The sequence below is a fragment of the Felis catus genome, chromosome A3, assembly GCF_018350175.1.
Source record: "Felis catus isolate Fca126 chromosome A3, F.catus_Fca126_mat1.0, whole genome shotgun sequence".
Lineage (NCBI taxonomy): Eukaryota > Metazoa > Chordata > Mammalia > Carnivora > Felidae > Felis > Felis catus.
Genome location: NC_058370.1, coordinates 13,543,123 through 13,568,970, shown reverse-complemented (window position 1 = coordinate 13,568,970; position 25,848 = coordinate 13,543,123). Strand labels below are relative to the sequence as shown.

Below are 25,848 nucleotides of genomic sequence, written 5' to 3'. Positions count from 1 at the left end.
TGTAATCTGTGTGTACATATCTGTGTCTGTGTTTATGCATTTGTGAATCTGTATCTGTTTGTAAATCTGTGTCTGTGTGCTTCTGCGCATGTTTGCGTATCTGTATCTTTGTATCTGTGTGTGTGTGGGTATCTGTGTCTATAGGTGCCCGCCTTTGCACACGCATTCATGTACCTTTGTGTGTGTGTGTGTGTGTGTATATGCGTGTGTATCTGCATACGTATCTATTTGTATCTTCATGTATCTGTGCACCTATTTGTATCTTCTTGTCTGTGTACGTGTGTGCGTATGCGTTCGTGCCTGCTGCGTGTGTCTGTTTGCGTCTCTGTGTGTTTGCACAGGTGTGTGCAGCAGGGGCGCAGGACGCGGCCCTGGGCAGGTGGAGGGGGCCGCGCCGCGTCAGGCAGCACTTGCGGGAGCCCACGGGGACCACTGCAAGAACACGACGCCAAACTCGAGTGGGTGACAGTCTGACAGGAGCCTCCCGACAGGAAGATCTGCAGCTCTGACCCACCAGCAGGGCCCTGTCCCCTCCCCCCACCAACTCCCCGAGACTGTCATAATTAAATACCCCAGCTGCAGAACTTTCTGGGTTTTGGTTCTAGTGAGGAAGTGATTATACCCCGGAGATAAGAGAGCCTTCCCAAACAGACCCCTCATAAGGCGAGGGGGGTGGTTCTGGGTAAGTAATAGCAGGCGTTACTCATGTTCAATTTCTGTAATTTCCATTTCAAAGGGGAAATAAGCGAGCAGGCAATGTCAAACCAGCTCGTCCAGGGCTGCTGGCGGGGAGGGAAGCCAGAACCTCTCTTAAAGGAGAAGCTGTGGAAGCAGGGTGTGCCCCCCCCCCCAAGGTGGGACTGAGCCGGCCACACCCCCTCCCCAAAGGGGAGCCGCTGGAGGGGGTGGAGGTGGGGGGGGAGGGCAGGCAAGTCAGGTGTGCAGACAGGCGGTGCTGCGGCCGGAGGGGTGAGCTGGGCGCCGCAGCCCCTGGAACGCGGTTCGCCATCTGTCCGACCGTCCTCCCCAAAGACCAGGGGGATCAGGAGGTTAACACACCGCCTCATCCTCTCGGAGCCACGTCAGGGCGCTGTCAGAAAGTAATTAGATGCGAAGGGCAACACATCCTGATCGTAATGAAAATTAAACGCCCGGAATATTCAGGCCGATTCCAAAGTGCCCTGTCCTTGTCGCCCCAATGTCGCAGCCAGGGCTGCGGCGTATCACTGCTAAGCGGGAGGTGGTTTGAGGCAGAGAAGGAGAGAACTTTCCAGAGCAATTTACTAAGCAGCTGGAGGGAGGAGGACTGGACAGGAGGGCAGAGAGAGAGGAGGTGTGACTGGGGGCGGGATTCCAAGCTGGCTCTGCCGTTTACCAGCTGCGAGTCACCTTGCCTCTCCGTGCCTCAGTTTCCCCCTCTGTGAAATGGGAATGCCGGGTGCGGTAGGCAGCCGGTGTGACCAATGGAATACGACACAGCGATGGTGTGTCCCTTTTAGATTAGGTTCCAAAGGACCCCGGCTTCCATCTCAGCCTCTGTCTACCCCAGGCCCCCCAGTCCGCTCCTCTGTCTCTGATCATTTGCTCTGGGGGAAGCCAGCTAGAGTTGCTGTGTCATGAGGACACTCAAGCCACCCTGGTCGAGGGGCCGCCGTGCGAGTGAGCCCCAGGCTAGCCTCAGGCGGCTGCAGCCCCCGCAGACACCTTGATTAGAACCTCAGGAAACCCTGCACTAGAACCTTCCAGAGGAGGAGGCCGCTCCCAGATTCCCGACTCACGGACGCTGTGAGGTCGTGCACGTTTGTGACTTTAGCTGCTCAGTTTCAGGGTAATTTCTTCTGCAGCAAGAGATCGCTAGCATTTCAAGGGTCGTTGTGAACATTCAGGGATTTGGTGTCACCTAAAGGACTGAGCACGGAGCCTGCCACACAGCCCACAGCTCAGTAAAGTCTGGAGAATACGCTCACAGCCTGACGAGGCTATGGATGCCTTCTCAAAAAACACATTTAAAATGCACAGGGTAGGGGTGCCTGAGTGGCTCAGTCGGTTAAGCGTCTGACTTCGGTTCAGGTAGTGATCTCACGGTCTGCGGGTTCGAGCCCCACGTCAGGCTCTGTGCTGACAGCTCACAGCCTGGAGCCTGCTTCCGATCCTCTGTCCCCCTATCTCTGCCCCTCCCCTGCTTACGCTCGCCCCCCCCTCCTCGCCCCAAATAAATATAAAAAAAACCGTATAGCATAAAGTACACAGGGTTATGAAGGAAGCCTATTATACTGCAATGCAGTTCTATGCACAGACCCCTCGGGGGAGGATGAGGGCCCCGAGGGAACAGCACTGCTACCTGCTTTGGTCTGTTAGCCAGGCTGGCTGGCTTTGCACCCGGTTTCCCCACAGAAGAGCAGCGGGTTCCCGGGTTCTTTGAACCAGGAGGATCAGAGCGAAGGCAGAGCTCTGTCACTGCCATCACCGTCCCAGAGCCCGACCCTCCCACCTTCACGTCACCCGGCGGCTCGGCAGGCAGGACGCCGAAGCTTACATGTGCTGGGACGCGTTGGGGAAGAGGCCTGAGTACTGGGGGGCGGAGTCCTCGGGGCCGTGGGGGGCCGCGTGGCTGATGACCATCAGGACGGGCCTGTGCGGGTACATCTTCTTGGACGTGCGGAAGAAGCTCACGCTGTCGTTGGTGATGAGGTCTGTCAGGTAATCCTGGGGGGCAGGGAGAGACAGGAGAGCCAGTGAGGAGCTGAGCACCCGTGGTGTTAGGTGCCCGGCGGACGCGCTCGGGGCACAGCGGGGACCCAGACAGACAATCCCCGCGTTCCTGGAGCCCATCCTAGGGGCAGACAGACGATAAATGAGCACGGAACGTCGAATGGTGCTGATGGAGACAAATGAGGAGAGAGGGGGCCAGGGAGGATAGGGGAGAAATGGCAGTCTGTCAGTCATTCACAATAGATGCTGAAATAATACCAGCTCGCACTTTTGAGCGCTTATGGTATGCGAGGTACGGTTCTGCGTTCACTTCTCTTAGCTCGTTGAAATCCCCGTGTAACTGTAGAAAGCAGGTGTGACGATAATTCCTGTTTTCCAGAACAGGGAAGTTAAACGAATTGCCTGATGTCACACGGCTGGGAAGTGTCGCAGCCACGCCTCCTGAGTCTTGGTTCCTAAGCCTGAACTCTTTTCCAGGCTCCAGAAAGACCACGAAAAGACCCACAGGGTGGGTACATCCCTGTGTTCCTGGCGCGCTGTGCTGGGGGCAGGGGCAGCTGAACACGTAAACACGGAAGCAAGATAGTGACACAGTGTGACGGACGAAGGAAATAAGCTGTGACCGAGGAGCCGGAGTGGGGAACGTCCTTTGGCAGGGGCAGTCAGGGAGGGCCTCTCGGAGGCGGTGACACTGGAGCTGAGACCTGAGTGATGAGGAGCTGGATGTGGGGAGATTTTTATCACCCTCGGTTGTCTGCCGGGATCCTCGAGGGCGATTTGCTGGGCCCACTCTCAGAGACTCTGGTTTTTTAAATACATATATTTTTAACGTTTGTTTATTTTTGACAGAGGGAGAGAGAGCATGCGTGGGGGAAGGGCAGAGAGAGAAGGAGACAGCAGATCTGAAGCGGGCTCTGTGCTGAAAGCAGAGAGCGTGTTGTGGGGCTCAAACCCACAAACCGTGAGATCACGACCTGAGCTGAAGTCAGACGCTCAACCGACTGAGCCACCCGGGTGCCCCAGAGATGCTGGTTTAATTGGTCTGTGGCTTTCTTCAGGCACTGGACTTTTAATTTTCTTTGGTTTTATTTTTTAAAGTTTATTTGTTGAGAGAGAGGGAGGGAGGGAGGGAGAGGGAGAGGGAGAGAGAGAGAGAGGGAGAGAGAGAGAGAGAGAGAGAGAGAGAGAGGGAGAGAGAGAGAGAGAGAGGGAGAGAGAGAGAGAGAGAGGGAGAGAGAGAGAGAGAGGGAAAGAGAGGGAGAGAGAGGGAGAGAGAGAGAGAGAGAGAGGGAGAGAGAGAGAGAGTTCAGGGGAGGGGCAGCGAGAGAAAGAGAATCCCAAGCAGGCTCCACACTGTCAGCATGGAGCCCGATGCGGGGCTCGAACTCACAAAACCGTGAGATCATGACCTGTGCTGAGATCAAGAGTCAGATGCTTAACCAATTGAGCCACCCAGGTGCCCCACACACATTAGACTTAAAAAAAATTTTTTTTTAACATTTATTTTTGAGACAGAGAGAGACAGAGCATGAACGGGGAAGGGTCAGAGAGAGAGGGAGACACAGAGTCTGAAACAGGCTCCAGGCTCTGAGCTGTCAGCACAGAGCCCGACGTGGGGCTCGAACCCACGGACCGCGAGATCGTGACCTGAGTCGAAGTTGGACGCCCAACCGACTGAGCCACCCAGGTGCCCCCACATTGGACTTTCAAAAAGCTCCCAGGGATCCTGATGCGCAGCCAGGACTGAGAATCACCCATCTAGAGGAAGAGCTCCAGGCGGAGGGAACAGCAGGGACTCCGATGCAGGAACTGAACCTGTTCGAGGACTCTCAGCAGGAAGGAGCAGAAAAGCAGAGGCACGCAGGGGGTCTCCTGAGAGTCAGACCTGCTTAGACACCGGGCGGGATGAGAGGAGAGGGGGAAATGTAACGAGCAGGAACTGAGGGCTTTAAAAGCTCAGCTATTAAGGGCTCAGTGGAGAAGCTGAGACGTGCCTGAACTCTTCAGCAGGACGGCATACAGCGGGCGTGCCCGTGCGTCTAAGACAGGCCTTCGGGGACGCTTGTACTCTATACTAAATGCACAGGGAGAGTCACCGCAGTGGCGTTCATAAAGCAAAAACGTATCGCCGTGACCAGCAACAGGAAGGCGATTAATGAAGTAAGTGTGATGCTGTGCTGTGCAGATGTTACACAGAAGCGAACTCGTAGCTACTGAGGTGGAAACGTGTCCAAGATACGCCGTTAAGGGAAAGAACAAGCTACTTTCAAATCCAGGAAGATCCCACCTTTTTGTGGGAAGGGAGGGAGGCGGGGTGGGGAGGCCGGAGGGGTGGAGAGGAGAAGCCAAACCCTTAACTTCATATGAGCACCAAGGAAGAATCTAGAAGGACAGATATCAAAGTGCTAACTGGGGTCTGGGATAAAACAGAGGGGGAGAAAGCCACTTGCTACTTGGTGTACTTTTCCCGAAATACTTTTTATGAATAGTCCTGGGGAGTTATCTGTAGAACCTATTATATAAAAGTAACATTATAGATCACCTAAATCCAAGAGTTGCTGCTACAGTTATGGAGCACGACCCGAAGGTGCAGGGAAAGTTCTTAAAATGACAAAGGTAACTGCGGAACCAGCCGGTGGGTCCGCTGTCTCCGGCTGGTGGGGAACCATGGGCCGTAGCTGCTTGCTCTCCATAGTAACCCCGTCTTCACTGCTTGATTTTGGAACTATGCGCCTACTTGGCTGTGATGAAACATGTTTTTAAAAAAGCTACTGTGGGCGCCTGGGTGGCTCAGTCGGTCGAGCGTCCAACTTTGGCTCAGGTCACGATCTCCCAGTTCGTGAGTTCGAGCCCCGCATCGGGCTCTGTGCCGGCAGCTCAGAGCCTGGATGGAGCCTGCTTTGGATTCTGTGTCTCCCCCTCTCTCTGCCCCTCCCCGATCGCCCTCTCTCTCTCAAAAATAAATAAACGTTAAAAAAATAATGAAAAAATAAAAAGCTACTGTGGACATCCATTCCCAGGAGAGACATACGGCGCCATGATAGGGTATCCAATAAACAAACTAGAACTACCTGGGTCCACATGCACAAACCTGACAGACCTGACCCTGGGTGAAGAAAGCAGGCTGGAGGACATGCACGGTACGATACCGTTTATATACAGGCTAAGAACACAGAAAACGATGCTATACAGTGTTTGAGACACTTGCCTATGTAATAAGCGCATCTGTGGCAAATCAGCAGGAGACGGGTGACCTTCCTGGGAGGGGGCAGGCCAGGAAAGGGGCTCGGGAGGGTAATACGGGGCCCCTGTAGCCTGTGATATTCCACGTTCAGAAGCGTATGTGGTGTCGTTACCGTGTCTGACTCTCAAGGCTGGCATGAGGGTCTCGAGCGCTAAGAGGTGCAAAGCTCTTGGCACGGTGCCTTGCACGTAGCCGGCCAACGTTATGCCTGTCTTAGTGGTGCGGCAGCCTTTCCGCATGCCTGACAGCCGCCCACCTTCCTGGGTCTCCTCAAAGCCACTCCTGCTCTAGCTAAGCCCCTGCTGATCCCTGATGGCTGCAGCAGGGCACCCGCGATGACGTATGACAAGCTGCACACCCACCTCCCAACCATCCGTGTGGACCGAAGGGGACGCCGCCCGTACTCCAGGGGCAGGTGGTGAAGCCCCAGGCTGGCCAACGAGGACACACCATCTCTCCGGCCACGGTACTTGAGCCGAGTCCAGGTGTCGGAGGGACGAGGGGACCTGGGCCAGGGTGGCGGTGGTATGGTCCAGTCCCGGCTAGGAGCAGATTCAACAGACAGGATGTGTCCGTTGGCTGGCTGGGGGGGGGGGGCGGTGGGCTGGCTGTCATTCCCCCCCCCCCCCACCGCCCCCTGCCCCACGGTTTCTGGCTGGGGTGAAGGGAATAGAGATGGGGGTCCAGGAGAAAGAGAGTGTCAGGGTGCGGGCGGGAGTGCTGTATATCCAGTTCTGGACAAGCTGAGCTGCCTGCCTGGGTCAGTCGCGAAGAAGACGTGAGGGAGGTGGGCTGTTAACAGGAAGGGTAAGACAGGTGCGAGGACGAAGCAGGCTGGAAGGTGAATTTTCTAGAACCTGGAGACGAGCCGACAGACGATGAGGAACTCCCCTCTCTGCCCCCCTTCAGTCGTGGGCCAGGCCCATTCCTGCTCTCCAGGGGGAGGTGCTAGACTTTCCCCTGGTGTGCTCCTGGCCAGGTGCAGGGGGCTGGGGATGCCAGGTTCTGGGGACTTGGCTCCTACCCAGAGCTTAGCAGCCAGAGCTGGGTCCTCTTGTCTCCCCTCCCCATCCTGACCTCCCGCTGACTTTGATCAGTAAACCAAGAGGAACCCAGTACTTCGGTGGGGATCGCTAGCCAGGGCTCTGGGCAAAAACATCCATTGCCAATGGGGGTGGGGGGTGTGGGGTGTGGGGTGTGGGGCGTGCTCCCGGGCTCCGTGACAGCCCAGCCCTTCTCGTTCCTGGCCTCGTTCCTCAGGCGCGGCCTCTGCCACTCTCCTTTGTGTGTTCACTCAGCAACTACTTGTTGGGTGCCTGTTCCCAGGGTTCCGGGCTTCCCGTTAAGGGCTGGGGCTGTGGTCACAGGTCCCTGTCCCCATGGTGACCACAGTCCTGTGCGGGGTGTGGGAAAGCATTCTCATCAGCGGTAAGAAGGCGGCAGGGGACCTGGAAGGGACAGGGAGGTTTTCGCTCACTTAGGATTACCCCTGGCTGCTGGGGATGGGGGGACGGCAAGGACGGGAATGGGGACCACGGCTGATGTGACGGGAAGCTCTGCCTGGACAAACGTGTCCCATGGGTGCCTCCTGGGAGATCTGCCCACGGAAGCCCGTGGTTCCACCTCTTTTTGAACTTGGGTGAGATAAGCCAGCTCACCCCAAAGCTCTCAGGGCCCCTCCCCAGATGGGAGTCTCCTGGCTTCCAGAACTAGTTAACTGTTCTGCTTGGGAAACCCACTTGTGGGCTGCTTTCGGGCTGTGCCTTGAGAGAGATGACTGTGCTCCTGAGACCTGGTTTGAGGGGCAGGGTGGGGGTTGGGGGGGGGTTGCCCGCACCCTGGCGCAGCTCTCAAGCCCACCTCTCGATGTTTTCTCCACTTGGCAAGTCAACCTTCTATAACTCCGGGAGGGTCTCCTTTTCTGAGCCACTGGCTTCCTCCGTCTAAATTATATTCTACATCATAAGGCGGACACTGCACCCTCTACAGCCCCTTGTGTTCAAAAGAGGTTCACGTCCCTTTAAGGAGCAATCATATTTCATGAAGCTGAGGGCTCTGGAGTCAGCAACACTGGGTTCACACCCCGGCTTTATCACCTGCTAGCTGTGGGCCAGCGGCTCGCCTTTCTGCCCCTCAGAAAGCACCTTTCCGCCTCTAAAACATGGGCCCGATAACAGTCCCTTCTTCAGATGGTGGGAGCATTTCACACGGGAATGAAGCACTTGGCAATACACTCGGAGCCAGACCTCAGGCCTTTGTATTTTTTGTCTGCTCCATCGTTCCCGCCCCTCCCCGGCCCCCAAACAAAATTACTAACGCGCATGGGGTGGTTTACACCAAGCATCAACAAACCTTTTCTGTAAAGGGTCAGATAGGAAACATTTGAGGCTTTGCAGGCCGGAGGTCTCATTTGCGTTACTCACTGCCACCATAGCAAGAGAGCCAGACGCTGGGTAAATGAACGGGCCTGTCTGCGCTCCAGTAAAACCTTGTGCGGCCAAACTGCAAATTTCATGTCAGTTTCACATGTCAGGAAAAGAGCGCTGGTCACATGTTGCTCCTTTTGTGATTTTTTTCCCCAGCTAGTTAAGAATGTAAAAAACCCTTCTAAGCTCAGAGGCTGGACAAAAACACTTGGCGGGCAGGACTTGACCCATGGGCCGGAGTTCAGAGAATGGATTTGGAGGCCAGATGGCCTAGGCTCGGATGATACTGCTTTACCACTCACTAGCTGTGTGGCCTAGTTCCTTAGCCTCTCTGTGCCTCAGTTTCCTCGTGTGCTGGTTGTGAACAGTAACTATGGTGAGACATACATGGGCTAATTCAGGTGGAACGATTCCAACAGTATCTGGTGCACATTAGGTCTAAGGGAGCGGGAGTCATTATTCCTTAAGAATTACACGGCTGTGGGGGCGCCTGGGGGGCTCAGTTGGTTGGGCATCTGACTTCGGCTCAGGTCACGATCTCACGGTCCGTGAGTTCGAGCCCCGCGTCGGGCTCTGTGCTGACAGCTCGGAGCCTGGAGCCTGTTTCAGATTCTGTGTCTCCCTCTCTCTCTGATCCTCCCCAGTTCATGCTCTGTCTCTCCCTGTCTCAAAAATAAATAAACATTAAAAAAAAAAAAATCACGCGGCTGTGTTTTCCACGCGAAAATGAAAACGGTACAAACAAATCTGGTTCCCTTTGATTACTCCTCACACCCCCCTGCTTCCAATCTTGGCCCCTTTGGGCCTTAACCAGGAAGTATTTTTTTCAGATGCCTTGTTACACGTGTTAGAGTATGGCTTTATGCATCTTTTTACATCGGTTGGATCACACTGTGTATATTTTCTTTCTTTCCTTTCCTTCTCGGTTCCTTCCTTCCTCCCTCCCTCCCTCCCTCCCCTCCCCTCCTTCCTTTCCTTCCTTCCTTCCATTCCACATGGCAGGGAACAAAGCAAAGTCACACGCCTGCCTTCATGGCCTTGTACTCTAATGAGAGGAGACAGATGTTAACAAGTGACCCAGGGATACACACAGGTGTGGTGCTCACTGCGGGGTCAGGAGAGTTGGGGTGCGATGCCCTGGGCTCGGGGTGCTCTAGGAGACATCTGAACAGGGGCTTACAGGAGCTCTCTCTGCAACCCACTCTCTCCATCAGCCCCGTGTCCAAAGCCCTTCTGATGGCGTTACATACAGATCCCCTCATCTTTTTCTAGAAATCCTCCAGGGTAGGGTTCCTTTGTGGTCTTTTAATCATTTCTTGCGTTGGTGGCCCACGTGGATTTCTTTCAATAACAAAGCTGCAACGAACAAGTCAGCGGTCCCGACCTGCATAGAGGGAGGCTTCTCCACGACAGAAAAGCGCAAATGACAAAGGGCGGCTCAAAGGGTGGTCTCATTCGAGTTTACAGAGACCGCTGTTCCTTAGGGCCTTTCCACCACCTGACCCTCATCATTCCCCTCTCCCACTGGTCCCGCCTTCTCTGGTCCTCTTTGGTGATCAGTGCGTGTGCCACATCATTCTGTTGTCATCATCGCTGCCTCTCTGTCCAGCCTTGGGATTAGTGACTCAGAACAGAGACCTCAGAGGGCGTTTGAGGGGACCTCCGGAAGGACTGTCACTTCCTCCCGAGCTGGGCCTCCTGCTGAAGCCACTGAGGGCAGCGACACACAGGCATCTCACTCCTCAGAGTGCTGGAGCAGGGAGCCCCAGGCAACTCCGAGCTCCCTCTCGCTCCCTCCCAGTGCGACGGCTCCCACTGTCTGCTGCCCGCCCCGGGTCCGAACCCTGGACCTGAGCCAGCTCTGACCCCAAAGGGGCCCCCATCCCTCTGTTCCCAGGCCTCTGGGAACAGGGAGCCCAGGAATCCTCCCACGGGGCTCATTCACAGGGGCGAGGGATCTGTGGCAGGAAACGGGGTAAGTAGCAGCCACTGCATGTTCCGTCCTCAGCCCCAGAGGGACTCTGAGTCTCCCTGGATAACTTGATTACAGGGCTGCTCTGAGACCAGGCGTGGACGTGGTGAGGAATTTTAACAAGGACAGAGTGGAGTTTTCTAGGTAGTGGACGATGTGCTTGTGCTGCGTCTGGGAGGAGACAAGCAGTGTGTTCAGCCCCAAGACACTATAATCTGTATTTCTAATGTACAAATCCCCCCATCAGGACTTTGGAATCAATTCACTCAGAGGTAATGGAGGCCTGAGACCCAGGGTGAGGGGAGAGGGCTCTGTCCAGGCGATGTCACACGTGGTTGCTGCCACCAGGGCCTGAACGATCAGACTCAGTAAGGAGGACACACGAGTGGTGATCCTTGGTCAAAGGCAGGAGGAATCCCCAAGTGTGCAGTGTTTCCAGAAGGGGAGTGGGATAGGGTGCTTTTAGGCCACGGAGCATCCCGCCCATTTTCATTTGGACTCTATTCTCAGCCAATGTTCCAGGGTTTGGCTCCAGAGTGGGGCTCCCGCTGTCCCTGCCTCTGGCTAGGGAGTGGGGCGGGTGACTTACAGCCCATCAAAACACTGCATCCCCTGGCCACACCGATTGGTCCGGGGACAGACATGTGACTGAGCCAAGAGCCAACAAGATGCAGTGAGATTTGCTGGGAATCCTGGGAAGGAGACTCCCTCACTTGCAGCTGGGCAGGAAGGTGAAACGTGGAAGGGCGGCCATATTGCTACAAGGGGCAGGGAAAGCGAGGGGGGAGGGTGGGAGAGGGAGAAGGGGGAGGGGCAGGAGGGGGATAAGGGGGAGGGGCGGGAGGGGGAGAGACCGTAGATGGTGCCGCAGAGAAGAAAACAGAGCTTAGAGGAGAAAGAAACCACCGCCTAAAGATTTTGTGTGAGCCCCTGGATCCAGCTGTGCCTGATGCCGTTACTGCTGGACCAGTTAAGTAAGCTGACGTTTCCTCTTCAGTTGAGCCATTTTGAGTTGAGTTTCTGTTCATAAGCAACTGAGAGAGGCCAGTGTGATTCAAGAAAGGATAAATCCTGTAGTTTGGGGCCCTTGGGGAAGGATTCACAGAAGAGAAGATGGGTAAAACTTGGAAAAATCCAGGGCAGGAGAGCACTAGCAAAGATTTGGGGGTGCTTGTAAGAACGGGCAAGGCTGGTCCGGTTGAACTGGCTCGTATGGAGCTGATGAAGTGGGCAACGGGGCCGATGTGACGGTGTATGTGCGAGTGCGTGCACACACGTGGGCCCATCACTTCACAGTTAATAACCCACCTCCACATCCCAGGCTGTGAATCTGTTTTTGTTCATCCCTGGGTACCCAGTACCTAACACAGTGCCTGGCATATAGCAGGTTCTCAACAAATACTTGTTGAGGGAATGAACGAATGACATGACCAAACTTGACTAGTCCGCTCACGCCTCTGATTGCTGGGGAAGATTAGAAATACTACACATAAAACACCCAGCACGGGGGCGCTTGGGCGGCTCAGTCGGTGAAGCGTCTCACTTCGGCTCAGGTCACGATCTCACGGTTCGTGAGTTCGAGCCCCGCGTCGGGCTCTGGGCTGTGTCTCCCTCCGTCTGCCCCTCCGCTGCCTGCACTCTGTCTCTCGCGTCGTCTCAAAAATAAATAAACGTTTAAAAAAAAAAAAAAGCCACCCAGCGCAGTTGCTTGGACCCTAATAGGCACTCAATAAAAAGATGTGCACGTTATTAAGTATGTACCAGTGTGCCCACTTCCCAGATTTGGGAACTGAGGCTCTTAGGAGTAGGTAGCATATCCAAGGGCACATGATATGTGTCAAGGCGGGGCTCTGCACCCCAGTCCTCCAACTCTAAGACGGGAAGTCACTGCCCGGTCCCCAGAGGGCGGTGGGCAGAACAAGGCAGGGGGGCGCCAAGGCTGTACATCCACGGGGCAGGCACGCTTGATTCACGCAGGATTCTAGGAAATTAGCTGCCATTGTTTAAAAATCAGGAGATCTCACAGGAAAAAAAAAAAAACACGTCAGTTTGTAGCTTCTGCTGAAAAATCAGAAAACCTGGCCCTCTTGGGCCCACGTTTCTGTGCAAGAGTGACAGGCCTGATGGACGTTGGCTGCCCCCTCTTGGATACATTCTTCCTAGTCCCCAACACCCACCTGCCGTCTCCCCTACCCCTGGCTTCCCATCCTGTGTGCGTGGCTCCTGTCCCCTGCCGACTTCTGCCTGGGGGCCTTGTGCAGCGATTCAGAGACAGACCAACTAGGGAGGGCGGTCATCACACTACCCCACAGAGCCCCGGTTATGACACTCAGCCAGGCCCAGGGTCAGTGGCAGTGAGCGTGGGGAAGAGAGAGGGAAGGGAAGAATGTGTGGGGAAAGAATGGGTCAACTGTGGGGGGGGGGGCACACGAGCTGGCTTAGAAGATTTAGTTGGGCCAGGAATATTTGCTAGTCTCCGGATTTTTGTTTTTTTAATGGAAAGTTTGGAGGAGACATCACGGTCAGTCCCCCCTCCTCCTCCCCCTCACTTAGGCCAAGAATCAGCAAACTCTAGCCCGTGGACCAGCCGCTGCCTGTTTTTATAAATAAAGTTTTACTGGAACTAGCCAAGCTTACTTGTATACACATTACCTGTGGTGGCTTTCATACGACAACGGCAGGCTTGGGTCATTGCCACAGCGCCCGTGTGGCTCGTAAAGCCTAAAATATTGGGTCTGTGGCGCCCTAGAGAGGAAGTTGGCTGTCCTGAACCGCTCCGCACGGAGTATCACTATGGAGAAAGGGCTTTTCTGATCACCTTCACTTATGTGATCCTCAAAAATCTTTCTGGTAAAACCATAATGAAATGCCACGATACCCCAGTAAAAAAAAAGACGACAATGCCCGTGCTGATAAGCACCGTGAACAACGGGAGCCCTTGTAACATTTCTGGCCGTAAACCGGGAACCTACACCTGGTTCAGCCACGTAACCTACCGTGGATCTAGGTAGCAATTCTAGGCTCCGGGAGAAGAGTCCGTGTGCCTCCCCAAAGCCCCGTGAGAGGACGTTCCCAGCAGCCTGACTCCTAAGAGACGCAAACTGGAGACCACAATGTCCCCCGGGCGTGAACGGACACCTACCCCCCATCCCCGCAAGGGGGCGCTTCGTAGCAGTTCCCGCTGAGGACGTGTGGCCACACGGGTGACCGTCACAGGCGTGACGCCGGGTGGAAAAGCCTCAACCCGGGAGAGCACACAGCACACGATTCCATTTACGCGAGGTTCTAGAACAGGCACAACCAATCCATGGTGATGGAAGGGTCGTCTCGGGGGCGGGGTCACCCACACACGACAACGGGGCTGGATGTCAACGTGGTGCGGAGCCAAGGAAGCCGGATTCAGAATGAACGTGCCACAGCGTGCGTCTGCGGGTGGCTGTCCCCGTGGGGGGACGGCTGGTGGGAGGGGTTACACGGGGGGGCTCTTGGGGCTGGCGGGGACGCGCTGGTTGCCGACCTGCCTGGGCGCTGGGTGCACGCGCCTGCTCGGTTTGCGAAAATTCACGGATCGGTACCCTCTGTGCGTGCGCTTTCTGCCAGAATGTTCTGCCCCGGCAGATTGCGGACAACGCTCTCAGAGACTGTTACGCGAGAGATGAAAACACCGAGATGATACGCGCTGGCTGCGCGAGATCCCTCGTCTAGGACAGGGTCACCCTCCAAAGGCAGGCAGTGGAGCTCCCGGGCCACGCTCCGCGCTGCCACCCCCTTCCCCACCCACGCCGAGGGGGCCACGCAGGACGTACCTTGGAGTAATCGAAGCCGTGTTTCTCCTTCACCCCGTTCCGACAGAGCGTGTAGTTATAAAAACGGGAGTTTTTCAGGAGGCCGACCCACTCCTTCCAGCCTGGTGGCACGTAGGAGCCATTGTATTCGTTAAGATACTTCCCGAAGAAAGCTGGAGGGGGAGAAGGGTCAGGAGGCCACGTGAGAACACGGTCAGCAAGAGCCTTCTCTGCCACCCGACCACCGAGTCCCCGAGGTGTGAAAGCAGTGCTACCCCGAGCCACCGAGCCCTTCGAAAGCAGGCGAAGCCTAAAATAAAATATATAGGATTAGAGAGCGCGTAAATTATTCTGAAACGTAATTATCCGAGCATTGAAAGAACGTGCCACCTAGTAACCCGCCCTCTCAAAACAGCTGGTAAAGGGCCTTGGGAAGAATAATAATTTCACAGGGGTGATAAGTGAGAATATTTTCTGGCATCTGCAACCAGTGCCGTGGGGCACGACGAGATCGGGGACTCGTACGGACGACCCAACGACGGATCCTCTCGGGTTACGGTGCGTGGTCTACCTTCCTCGCCGAAGGCGATGCTAAGCGACGGTGCAGGGCCATAAAAGTAAGAGTGCGATTCTTTCCCGTGCAGGCTTATGGGCCCCTTGAACCCTGTCTACGACGCGGGACCAGAACACAAGAGCTGACGTTAGAAAACAAACTGGTGATGTGGAACGCGGGCCCTTTATTCACGGCCAGGGCCACGCGGGCGGGTCCGCCTCCTGCGGGACCCTGGCTGGCGGCGTCCGCTGAACCTGAGCGCGCTCGCACCTCGTGCCCCAGCGATTCGAACCCTGGGTGTGCGCTCGACGGTAAAGCATTCGTTGGTTCACGAGCGTGAGCAGGACGCGCTGAGGGTAGCGCTCTTCGCCACAGCAGCTAGCTAGCTAGGAGCCAGTCGGATGCCCGTCAACCGAAGGGGTGGCTGAATCCTGCTGGATGCTCCCGTAGCGGGATGTCGCGTTTAATAACACAGACGCGTCTCGGGGCGCCTGGGCGGCTCAGTGGGTCGTGCGCCTGACTCTCGATTTTGGCTCCGGTCAAGATCTCGTGGTCGTGAGACCGAGCCCCACGTCGGGCTCTGTGCTGACAGCAAAGAGCCTGGATTCTGCGTCTCCCTCCCTCTCTGCCCCAACCCACTCTCATTCTGTCTCTGTGTCTCTCCAAAATAAACATTAAAGAAAAAAAAAAAGCAGTCAGGTGGCGGGTGTCCACTTACACAGCGACTGTGCGTCCCCAGCGGGTGTCAGGGCACAAGGACTGAGATGTCGGCCGGACTAAGGGGCCTCAGCGTCCAAGGCCCGGGCGAGCGGAAGGCCTGGATTTCTCCCTCGGGAACACGGCACGTTCAGACACTCGCGGCCCTCCCCGAAAGCAGTGGCGCTCAGCCAGGGGCGGTTTGCCCCTCAGGGGACACTCGGCAATGTCCACAGACGTTTTCGGTTTTGTTACAGATGGGGCTGGGACATGCAATCTGGGACGGCATCCAGGGGGCCAAGGCCAGGGATGCGGCTGAACATCCCACGGCGCTCGGGAGGCCCCGCACCAACCATCCCGTGTAAAATGCCTACAGTCTGCGGGTGAGAAACGCGGAGCTAAACAATTCCACCTCCCACCCACACCTGTCCCCCCTCCTCAGCAACAGAACCATGCAGCGAGGGCTGAAAAGGCCCCTAGAGATCAAGTACCGTCCAGGAAACAAGGTCTGCTAAACCTCAGTGACCTTATTCCTCACATTTGATGTGAGGTCTTTCCACATGTGGGGAGCTCTGATAAACCCTGCCGGCCCCTCTCCCCTCTCTCCTGTTCCTCCTCCTTGGGGAAGAATGACACACGGCAGGGGTCAGCAAACGTTTCCTGCGAAGGCCCAGACCTTAGGAAGAGGGTGAAATTTTTTTTTTAATTTTTTTTTAACGTTTATTTATTTTTGAGACAGAGAGAGACAGAGCATGAATGGGGGAGGGTCAGAGAGAGAGGGAGGCACAGAATCGGAAACAGGCTCCAGGCTCTGAGCTGTCAGCACAGAGCCCGACGCGGGGCTCGAACCCACGGACTGCGAGATCGTGACCTGAGCTGAAGTCGGCCGCTTAACCGACTGAGCCACCCAGGCGCCCCAGGAAGAGGATGAAATTTAAGGAGCTCCCCCCCCCGCCCTTATGGATCCCTGGCACTTTCCATTTGTGACAAACACTGGTGGTGATGGGGGAGTTTCCCTTCATAGACACTGAAGTCAAAAGTGTAAAACATTTGAGAGGAAAATCTTCAGGAAATAGCACATCACTGTACCCAGGCCTGGTGGAAGCCCATGGAAACTGCTCGGTTTGGGGTGACACTGCCCTGAGCACATGTGGATTCACATATCTACACCCGTTTATTAGGCCCCGATGGTATGCCAGGAGCCGTCCCAGGCGATGGCAACACAGCAGTGAATGAGGCCACCAGCGTCCCTGCCCTCTTGGGGTGGACATTCTAGCGGGGGAACTGTGATCACAGAGGTGATGCTGTTGGTAAAAACAAAGTGATGAAGAAAATGAAGATGGTGTTCCAACAAAGTGGCTAGAGATGGACCCCGGCAGGTACCAAGGGCTTGAGCAGTCAAGGAAGGCTGCTGAGGACGAATCAGGGGGAATAGGAATACAAGGGAAACTGCTCTAGACAGGGGAAACGGCAAGTGCAAAGGTCCTGTGGCAGGAACAAGCTTGGAGGCATTTGAGGAACACAGGGAAGCCACTGAGGAAGGGAGAAGATGACGTCACAGGGTAGAGGGACCAGATCGTGAGCAGAAGCCACAGGAGGCATGATGGGGAAACTGAAAAGGGCCCACACGTCCCCTGAAATACTATACATCAGATTTTACATGTTGTGTGCAATTTCCTGGAATCGGGACACATTCTGAAAGCAACCCAAGGCCTCAAGTAGCTTCAGAAACATACAACTTCCCTCAGGTTCACCCTGAAGGGTGAACAAAAGACCCGGGAAAAAGGCACCCTGAATCTCCCTGCTGGGACAACTGGGTTCTCTCCTAGGTCCCCCAAACCCTGGCTTGGGATCCTATGGTTTCTCCCCGAAGATCTGGACCAAGGTCTTTCTGATGAAGGTGCAGCTTGGAATGTTAAAGAGCTCCAATCTTGGCCCGGCCGGTGGGATAACTTTCTTGGAGGGGGGCCGCCTGGGGAAGCCCACCCCTGCCCATTATCGCCCAATGCCACGGGTGTCAAAGCGGCCGAGGCCATTTCCTCCGCTGGAATGCCCTCTTTCACATCTCTCTCCTCTCTCCAACCCCCAACTCTTAAAACATCCAGAAAGAGTTTACTATTCAGGCTCCACGAGACCCTAGAAAACAGGGCTTCAGTCAAAGGCTTTTAGTGCCAAATTAGATTTTGCTCTCATTTGATTAGATTTCCCCCAGGCGGTTTTTAAAATGGTTATTCTGGTACCAGTTGAGGTGGGAGAAGCAAATTAGCGTGGGCCCTGGGGCTCCGGGGCTGGGAGACACAGCTAGGAGAATGAGCTGGAATTAAAATCAAGATTAAAAATACAGCCCATGTCCTGGCTGGAGCCCCGAGCGTTTAGCTTTCGCGGCCGGGACGGCGCACAAGAAAGAACAACCTGGGGGCTGGTGTGGGGGTGGAATAACTTGGCAGGCAGGTTAAGAGGAATGAAATGCCAGGCCAGGAAAGGCCACCGATAATGTGCTGGCTGACGCCGCCCCTCGGGAGCAGGCTGGCATCAGTTGAAAGGATGGAGCGCTCACTGCCTCCCGCGTACCAGGCACAGGGTGGAAATTTACCCCTGGACGTGGAGGCTTTTATTTTGCCTGCTTGATCCTGACTGTGGTCCTTTGGGTACCATTACTTCCTTACTTAAGTCACATGGGCTGATCTTAACTCCAGACGCCAGGGTGGCAGGCATAATCTCAGCCGGGCCAATCAGAGGACTACCTTCCCCTGGCTACCTGTCATTGGTTCAGGGCCAGGCATGTGACCCAAGCTGGGCCAATGAGAGTGAGCCCTGGGACTTTGAGGGAGCTACCGGAAAAGGGACGTTCTTCGAGATGGCTTAAAGCTGATGGGGACATAAACTTGAAGCTGCTGGCAGCCATCTTGCCACCAAGAGGGGGTGGTTGTTCTGTTTGCTTAATTCGGTTTTTCAGTTGAGCTCTCGCACTTGCAATCAAAAGACCTGAGGGAAAGCAGATGAGACGCTTAGCGGAGAGCAGGGTTTGGCAAAGCAAATCCGGCTGCCACCTGTTTTTGTCAATACTTCTACTGGAACAGAGCCACACCCATGTGTTTATATAGTCGTTATGGCTGCGTGCACACAATGGCAGAGTTGAGTTGTTGCAACAGAGACCGTGTGGCTGCAAGTCCAAAACATTTACTATCCGGCCCTTTGTAGGAAGGGGTTTTCAACCCTTGGTGTTATGAGCAAAATTCCCCGTGCGGGGTGAGGGATCCCTCAGGGCTGTGTTTAATCCGGAGAAACAGAGGCCAGAAGTAGACTCTGAACTGGGCCAAGACAGCGAGGGGGCTCCAGGGCGCAAAGGGACGACCCACCGGCCCAACGGCAGTGACAACAAGAACAGAGCAGCCAGACACAGGCGGTCCTCGCCTTGCGTGGTCCCGATACACGCAAATGTCACTTTCCCCAGTTCAGTCTCTCACAACATGGTTCCGACTTAGCCACCGAGGCACATTAACTGTAATTGCACAAAGTAACACACGTGGCTACTGGCCCTCCCGTCCACCAATCACTGTGTAAGGAACACGCACATCAGGACCAGGGGCCGGTCACGTCATTTCTTGCAAAGGCTGTCGGTGACCGGTCCCCGTGCATCTGATACTCGGTTCACGCACAGACAGCAGAGCGCATGGCTGGGTTGCCTCCCTGTCTCCTGGTGATACGTCTACAAGACCCGTTATAAAAGTGGATTGTCGAAGGGGAGAAGTGGCCAACAGAGATGAGAGGGAGCAACCAAGAAACGAAAAGCTAGCTGAAGCGGAAACATGAGGGGAAGGGAAAAGGAGCCCGAGAGGAAACGAAGCTGACCGTGGGGATGGTCGACATGCACAGGGCGGGAAGCTCTCCATTTGCAGCCAGACAGCTCAGTCACCGATACAATGTGATCATGACAGAAAGGGTGCAGATGTCCCAGAGGAAGGACGCCAGCAAAAACACTCCACGTTAAAGGGGTCCTCAGATGGGGCGCCTGGCGGCTCAGTCGGTTAAGCGTCCGACTTTGGCCCAGGTCACGATCTCACTGTCTGTGAGTCTGAGCCCCGCGTCGGGCTCTGTGCTGGCAGCTCGGAGCCTGGAACCTGCTTCCAATTCTGTGTCTCCCTCTCTCTCTGCCCCTCCCTTTCTCATGCTCGGTCTCTCTCAAAAAATGAATAAACATTAAACAAAATTAAAGAAAGGGGGGGCTTTCGGAGATAGGTTGCAACACTGAAAGCTGTGTGTCCTTGGGCAACTAGTTTAATCTTCTGATGCCTCAGTCACATCGTGGGTTTGCTGACCGAACTAACAGACATATCTGGGCACACCACGTGGTCTCGTGCTTCGCTTTATTTTTATTATTAAAAAAAATTTTTTTAATGTTTATTTTTGAGGGAAAGAAAGAGACAGAATATGAGCAGGGGAGGGGCAGAGAGAGGGAGACACAGAATCTGAAACAGACTCCAGGCTCCGAGCTGTCAGCACAGAGCCCGACGCGGGGCTCGAACCCACGAACCGTGAGATCGTGACCTGGCTGAAGTCGGAGGCTTAACTGCTGGGCCACCCAGGCGCCCCACGCGCTTCGTTTAATTGTGCTTCACAGACACTGCATGTTTTACAATTTGAAAGCGTGAGGAACCCCGAGTCCAGCAAGCCTACTGGCACCCTTTTTCCCCAACAGCATTTTGCTCATTTTGTGTCTCTGTGTTGCGTTTTGGCCATTCTTGGAACATTCCAAACTTTCTCACCACTGTTACATCTGTCATGGTGATCTGCGATCAGTGACTACGACTCACTGAGGGCTCAGATGATGGCGAGCATTTTTTAGCAATATTTAAAAAAAAATTTTTTTTAATGTTTTATTTATTTTTGAGACAGAGAGAGACAGAGCATGAACGGGGGAGGGGCAGAGAGAGAGGGAGACACAGAATCGGAAACAGGCTCCAGGCTCTGAGCCATCAGCCCAGAGCCCGACGCGGGGCTCGAACCCACGCACCGCGAGATCGTGACCTGAGCCGAAGTCGGACGTTTAACTGACTGAGCCACCCAGGCGCCCCTTTTAGCGATATTTTTAAATTAAGGTATGTGCGCTGCCTTTTTTTTTTTATTAAAACAAATTTTTTAAAACTCTATTCTTTGCGAGAGACAGAGACAGCGTGAGTGGGGGAGGGGCAGAGAGAGGGAGAGAGAGCGCATCCCAAGCAGGCTCCCCGCCATCAGCACAGAGCCCGATGCGTGGCTCGAACTCACGAAACCGTGAGATCACGACCTGAGCCGACACCAAGAGCCGGACGCCTAACGGCCTGAGCCACCCAGGCGCCCCCAGGCACTGCTTTTTTACGACACTATTGCACACTTAATGTAAACATCACTTTTATACACACGGGGAAACCGAAAATTCCTTTGGCTTGCTTTAGTGCTCTGTTGGCTTTGTTGTGGCGGTCTGGGACTGAACACGCGACATCTCTGAGACATGCCTGTACTGCTCAGACCCGGCACACGACGTAGGCCCGCTAAGCGTTAGTTTCGTCATGGCCAACGGGTCCCCCTCCCTGCTCCATTAATACCTTATTTAATAGAGCCCTTGCAGGGACCGATGTCAAAATCCACCCTCCCTCGCCGCCAACTTTAAGGGGACTGATTAACCCCCAAGTCCTTTTGAAACCCTCCCTCCCGGTCCTGCCGGCCGGGGCAGGCGGCCCTTCAGCACAAAGCTGCTGTGCCCGTTCCCCTCCCGGCTGCTTCCTCCATTTGTCTGAGTTAAGTGCTGCTGGGGAGCCATTCAGAGTCTGATGGGAGAAGCAGGCCCTTCTGTTATCTCTCCCAGCCCTGAATCTAACTGAAATTGCCTCGTCATAATCGCATTTGTGGTCTCTAAAAGCCGTGTGTTGCAGGGACTGGAGACTGAGATTAGCTGGCGGTAAACCTCGCTCAGGAGGGCAGATGAAGGCATCGTTTTGGATACGGGGGCGATGGAGGGTTTCTGCAACAGGAATCCTGGGGGCATCTCTCTGTGCTGGAGAGCGGGCTGGGCCCGGGGTGGGGGACCCTTGAACCTCAGGACAGCCACGAGTTAGTCCTCTGTCTGGGTGACGCGGGAGGCGACACAGGACAACGGCCGAGAGTGTGCCTCTGTAGCCAGAGTCTCCTGGTCTGTCACCTCCCGATTGTGGAACCCCAGGCAAGTGACCTCACCCCTCTGTGCCTTGGTGCACAGCAATGACAACAAGCCACTGCCTACCGTCATGCGGGGGGAAGGAACCAACAGGTGTAAGGAACGTGGAGAAGTGCCCAGCAAGCGGGACTGGTGGGACTCAGAGTACCCACTGCCGGGGGGGAGCTTTCTCCCGCCCCTCCTGGGCCATCTGGATGGAGCTGTCAGCCGGGCTGTTTTAAGGACACTGGCATCTCCCAATGCACATTTGTCCCCACACCATCTCTCCCCACAGCCTACATTAGCAATAATGGATAAACAACTATGAGTCGAAATATTCCAGAGTTGACTGGTTGAATCATGCTACGTTTCGTGATTTACATTCAGACATAAACATTTCAATGAACGTTTATCCATTTTGACTTGGGAGTTTCCTCCGTATTTTGGAGCAAACATACCCACACATGCATGAATACACACGCACACGCCTTTCCTTCAGGTAACCCCTGAAAAGCCACAGCCACCGCATCCCTGGTTCTTCCCAAATACAAAGGTCCCAGCTGTCAATCAGGGTGCTCCTTCCCACCTAAGGGGTGGGTGTATGGCTGAGCTTGGCCAATCAGACTCTACTCTGGGACTTTGCATCTTGAGCTAGGAGACTCAGAGGCAGAGAAAGGGTTGGAGTTTTGGAAGGCCCCCCCGAGGAGACAGTTGCTCAACAGCTGCAAACTGACTCTCCAGATCCCGTGTTTGGGACTCCGAATAAAAGAGGCAAAAGGCCCTCAGGTGGGAAGGTCTCAAAAGCGATGGAAACGTGTCTTGCTTCTTTATCCTCATTTCCTCGCTCACAGTGGAAACGGCCTCCCCTCATCTTGCCGCGTCCCTTTTTGCCTTCCTGTAACGCAGTCACCCCCAAACAGCCAGGAAGACCCTTCTGAACCCGAGACTGCTCTTGCCCTCCCCCTTCAGGGCCTGGCTGCCCGCGAGTGCCGCTACCTCTGCCCCTGTCTCCCACCGCTCGCCCCTCTGCTCCCTCTGTTCTAGCCTCTCCTGGCCTCTCGTTCCCTAAAGCGCGCCCAACACACTGCCACCTCAGGGCATTGGCACCTGCTCTTCTCTCTACCTCAGACATGCGCCTGCGCCCCCCTCACGTGGACTGGCTCTTACTCACTGGGATGTCTCGGATCAGATGGCACCTCGTCCGAGCAGCTGGCCCGGATCGCCCCGCCTCAAGGTCCCCGTCCTCCTGTGCCGGGCTGTTTACCTTCTCTGTGGCCCTCTGTACTCTCTGAAATCACCCGTGGATGTTTGCTTCCTCGTTTATCATCATGTCCCCGGGCACGGGCCCCTTCCGGGCGCTGCGGTACCCTCCCGTACCTGGCCTGGAGCGGACACATAGTCACAGCTGCTGACGAGGTGACCGGGTCAACGGTTTTGGGCGTGAGACACAGGCCACACAGCGCAAAGCTGCCGCTGACCAGGGTCTCAAGCCTCCCTCTCTCCTGTGTCGGGGTACTCTTAACAAGGATCGGGCCAGCTGGGGCGAGTGCTCCCTGGGGGACACCGGGCAATGTCTGGAGACACTGTGGGTTGTCCCAGCTGTCAGATAGAGTGCTGCTGGCCCGGCAAGAGACGCGCTAACCACCCTACCGGGCACAGGGCGGCCCTCACCACAGACAAGGACCCGGAGCTCTGGCTGAGAAATACTGGGCTGGGTGCGGGTCTCCAGTGATGCGGGGGTGGGGGGTGGTGCAGTGTGGCTCTCAAGGGCCTGGTTTCCGGAGTCGGAGGGCCTGGGGCCCCTGGGGCAAGTGAGTGCCTCTCTCTCAGCCTCAGTAATTCCATCTATAAAATGGGAACGGCAACCCATGAGATGATGTCTGGCCCAGAGTCCCTAAAACAGAAGCCGCTTCCTTTTTGGGGGTTGAGCCGGGGATGAAAACACGGGTCTCTGGAGAAATGAAAATAGACACCAGAGGTGACACCATCTCGGAAAAATAACCAGGCCCCTCCGAGACTCTGGAGCGAGCCTGGGCGAGGATGTTTACGCCGCACAGAGCAACGGGCTGGGCACGACCCACATCGATTGGCAAAGGTGGGCCGGAGCGCGGAGCCGGGCCAACGACGCTAAGTGACGTTTGCCAGAGCAGTTCGGGGAGGCGGGTGAAACATGAAGTAGAACCTTCTGGAAAGTCCATCTTGCCCAGAACAAACCACTCCATTTCACACGCCAGGGGTTTGGTCTCTGCTTCTCGCGACACCTTCCACGTTCCAGACGTCTGTGGGCCTCTGTCAGGCGTTTCCCCATTTTTATGTGTCGTTTGGATGATTACAAACTTCATTATCTACGTTCAGGTCAACTCGTTTGGTGCCCAACAGGCGGATCAGGCTGGACTCTTGCTCGGTGCCCTGCACCTGCCTCTCTGCCGACATTCCAGCGAGTGCCAGGCTCTCCAGGCCACACACCTGCCGGGGTCTTTGGCTCCTCTGTCCCCACTCACGTCCACTGACGGCCTTTCACGGAGGCTCTCCCTTCAGGATGGACCCAGGACGGAGCCCTTCCCACATCTCCCGGTGACCGGCTTGGGGTCCCAGCCACACCTTCGCCCACCCGGACCCTGCCGGAGCCTCCTCCCTCGTCTTCTGCCACTGTAGCCACAAGGCATCTGATAAATCACAAATCCGATAAAGCCACCGCCCTGCGTGAAACCCTTCCATGGCTCGTGGCCCGCAAGGTTCCACGGGATCTGTCTCGCGTCCCCTCTCTGACCTCATCTCCCTCATCTTGCCTTGATCCATTCTCCTCTCCTGCCTTCCCAGGCCCAAGTTCATTTCTGCCTCAGGGCCTTTGCCCTCGCTGTTCCCTCTCAAGGACCCCCTTCCTCAGACGCCTGCCTGGATCGCTTCCTCACCTTTTCCAGGCACTCGCTCAAATATCACCTTCCTGGGTTACATCCCGAACCACCCTACTATAATGGTCTCTCCCTACCCCGGTGCTCCCTCTTCTCCTCACTTTGTTTCTCCGTGGTGTTTCTCCCCACCGGACAAATGCAACCGTCAGCTCCCTGAGGTGAGGGCTTCCCGCGTGCCTCGTTCCCGCCCGTGTCCCCGCATCTAGAACAGAGCTTGGGAGGCAGTGAGACCTCAACAGACGTTTGTGGCACAAATGAGCAAATGACGGACCCACCGAGCACCCAGGTTGTAAGGAGGCGGGGGGGGGGGTGCCCTGCAAAACTGCGGAAGAGCCCAAGGCCAGGGCCGGTCAGCAGCCCCGGTCCTCGATCGTTCGGTTACCAAGGTCCCTTTAGACTCTCAGTGACTCTGAACGATTCTTGAGGACCCCCATTAGCTACCTAGAGATCGCTGCCACGTCAGACAACTGACAAGTCTCAAACACATTATCTAAAAATGGTAACAATAAACCTACTTGTTCGTATGTGTTTTTTTTTTTTTTAAACGGTAAGCATTTTAGCAACACAAAATAAAATCAGTGAGGAGAGCTGCACTGTTTTACATTTTTGCCGGTCTCTCTGGAGTCGGGTTTAGCAGAAGACAGCTGGATTCTCAGGTCTACTCCTGCGTGCAGCCTGGTGAGATATGTTGTTTTGGTGACGTTTCAAGAAAAGTCCAGCCTTGCTGGATATGCACACAGAAAGGAGAGGGGTATTTTCGTGCCCTTTTTAGAGAACTGTGGGTATGTTATGCACCCTCAGAGAACACTGCAAACTTGAAGCAAATAAGGGTGAAGGGCAGATCCTGTCTCCGTATCATCAAGAAAATGGTTTTGGGTCCAGGGCTCCTGGGGGCACACTCTGAGAACCGCTAGGTTTAGAGGATGACGATGTTCCACGACAACCCAATGAGACAGACGCGGTTTTTGTCCCCAGTTTACAGCTGGAGGAACTGAGGCATAGAGAGGTGAAGTCTTTTTTGTGCCCAACGTCCCACAGCTGGTGAGTGGCAGAACTGAGACTCAAACCCCGGGGGGCTGTCTCCACACTACCTTGCCCCACATCCCTCAGGACTGTATCCCTGCGGGACCACGTCTCTGCAGAATGGCACGTCCCGTCACTGTCCCCCGGGGTGGGGGGCAGGGACAAAGGCAACAGCAAGTGGACTGCTCGACAGCTGAAGTCAGGGACAAGGACAAACGGACCTTGTTATCCCAGAGACCCTGCTCCTTAACAGGCCCCCGACTACCCTCTCCAGAGCGCCTCCTGCTAGAATTCCAGGCGGGACAGAGATTCCCACACCGAGTTCATTCCCCATGCTCCACCCTCCCAAGCTT

The 25,848-nt window shown here is 55.3% G+C and overlaps 1 protein-coding gene across 3 annotated transcripts in view; it reads right to left on the bottom strand.

Annotated features, from left to right (window-relative positions):
- The window catches only part of SULF2 (sulfatase 2), a 116,612-nt gene that overhangs the window by 24,727 nt on the left and 66,037 nt on the right, over window positions 1-25,848 (bottom strand). For all 3 annotated transcript variants that reach the window (XM_045053515.1, XM_023251149.2, XM_023251150.2), the window contains 2 exons: window positions 14,161-14,312; window positions 2,537-2,706 (listed from right to left, as the gene is read on the bottom strand). In XM_045053515.1, coding sequence (XP_044909450.1) covers window positions 2,537-2,706; window positions 14,161-14,312 — 322 coding nt within the window. The remainder of the gene's footprint in view (window positions 1-2,536; window positions 2,707-14,160; window positions 14,313-25,848) is intronic.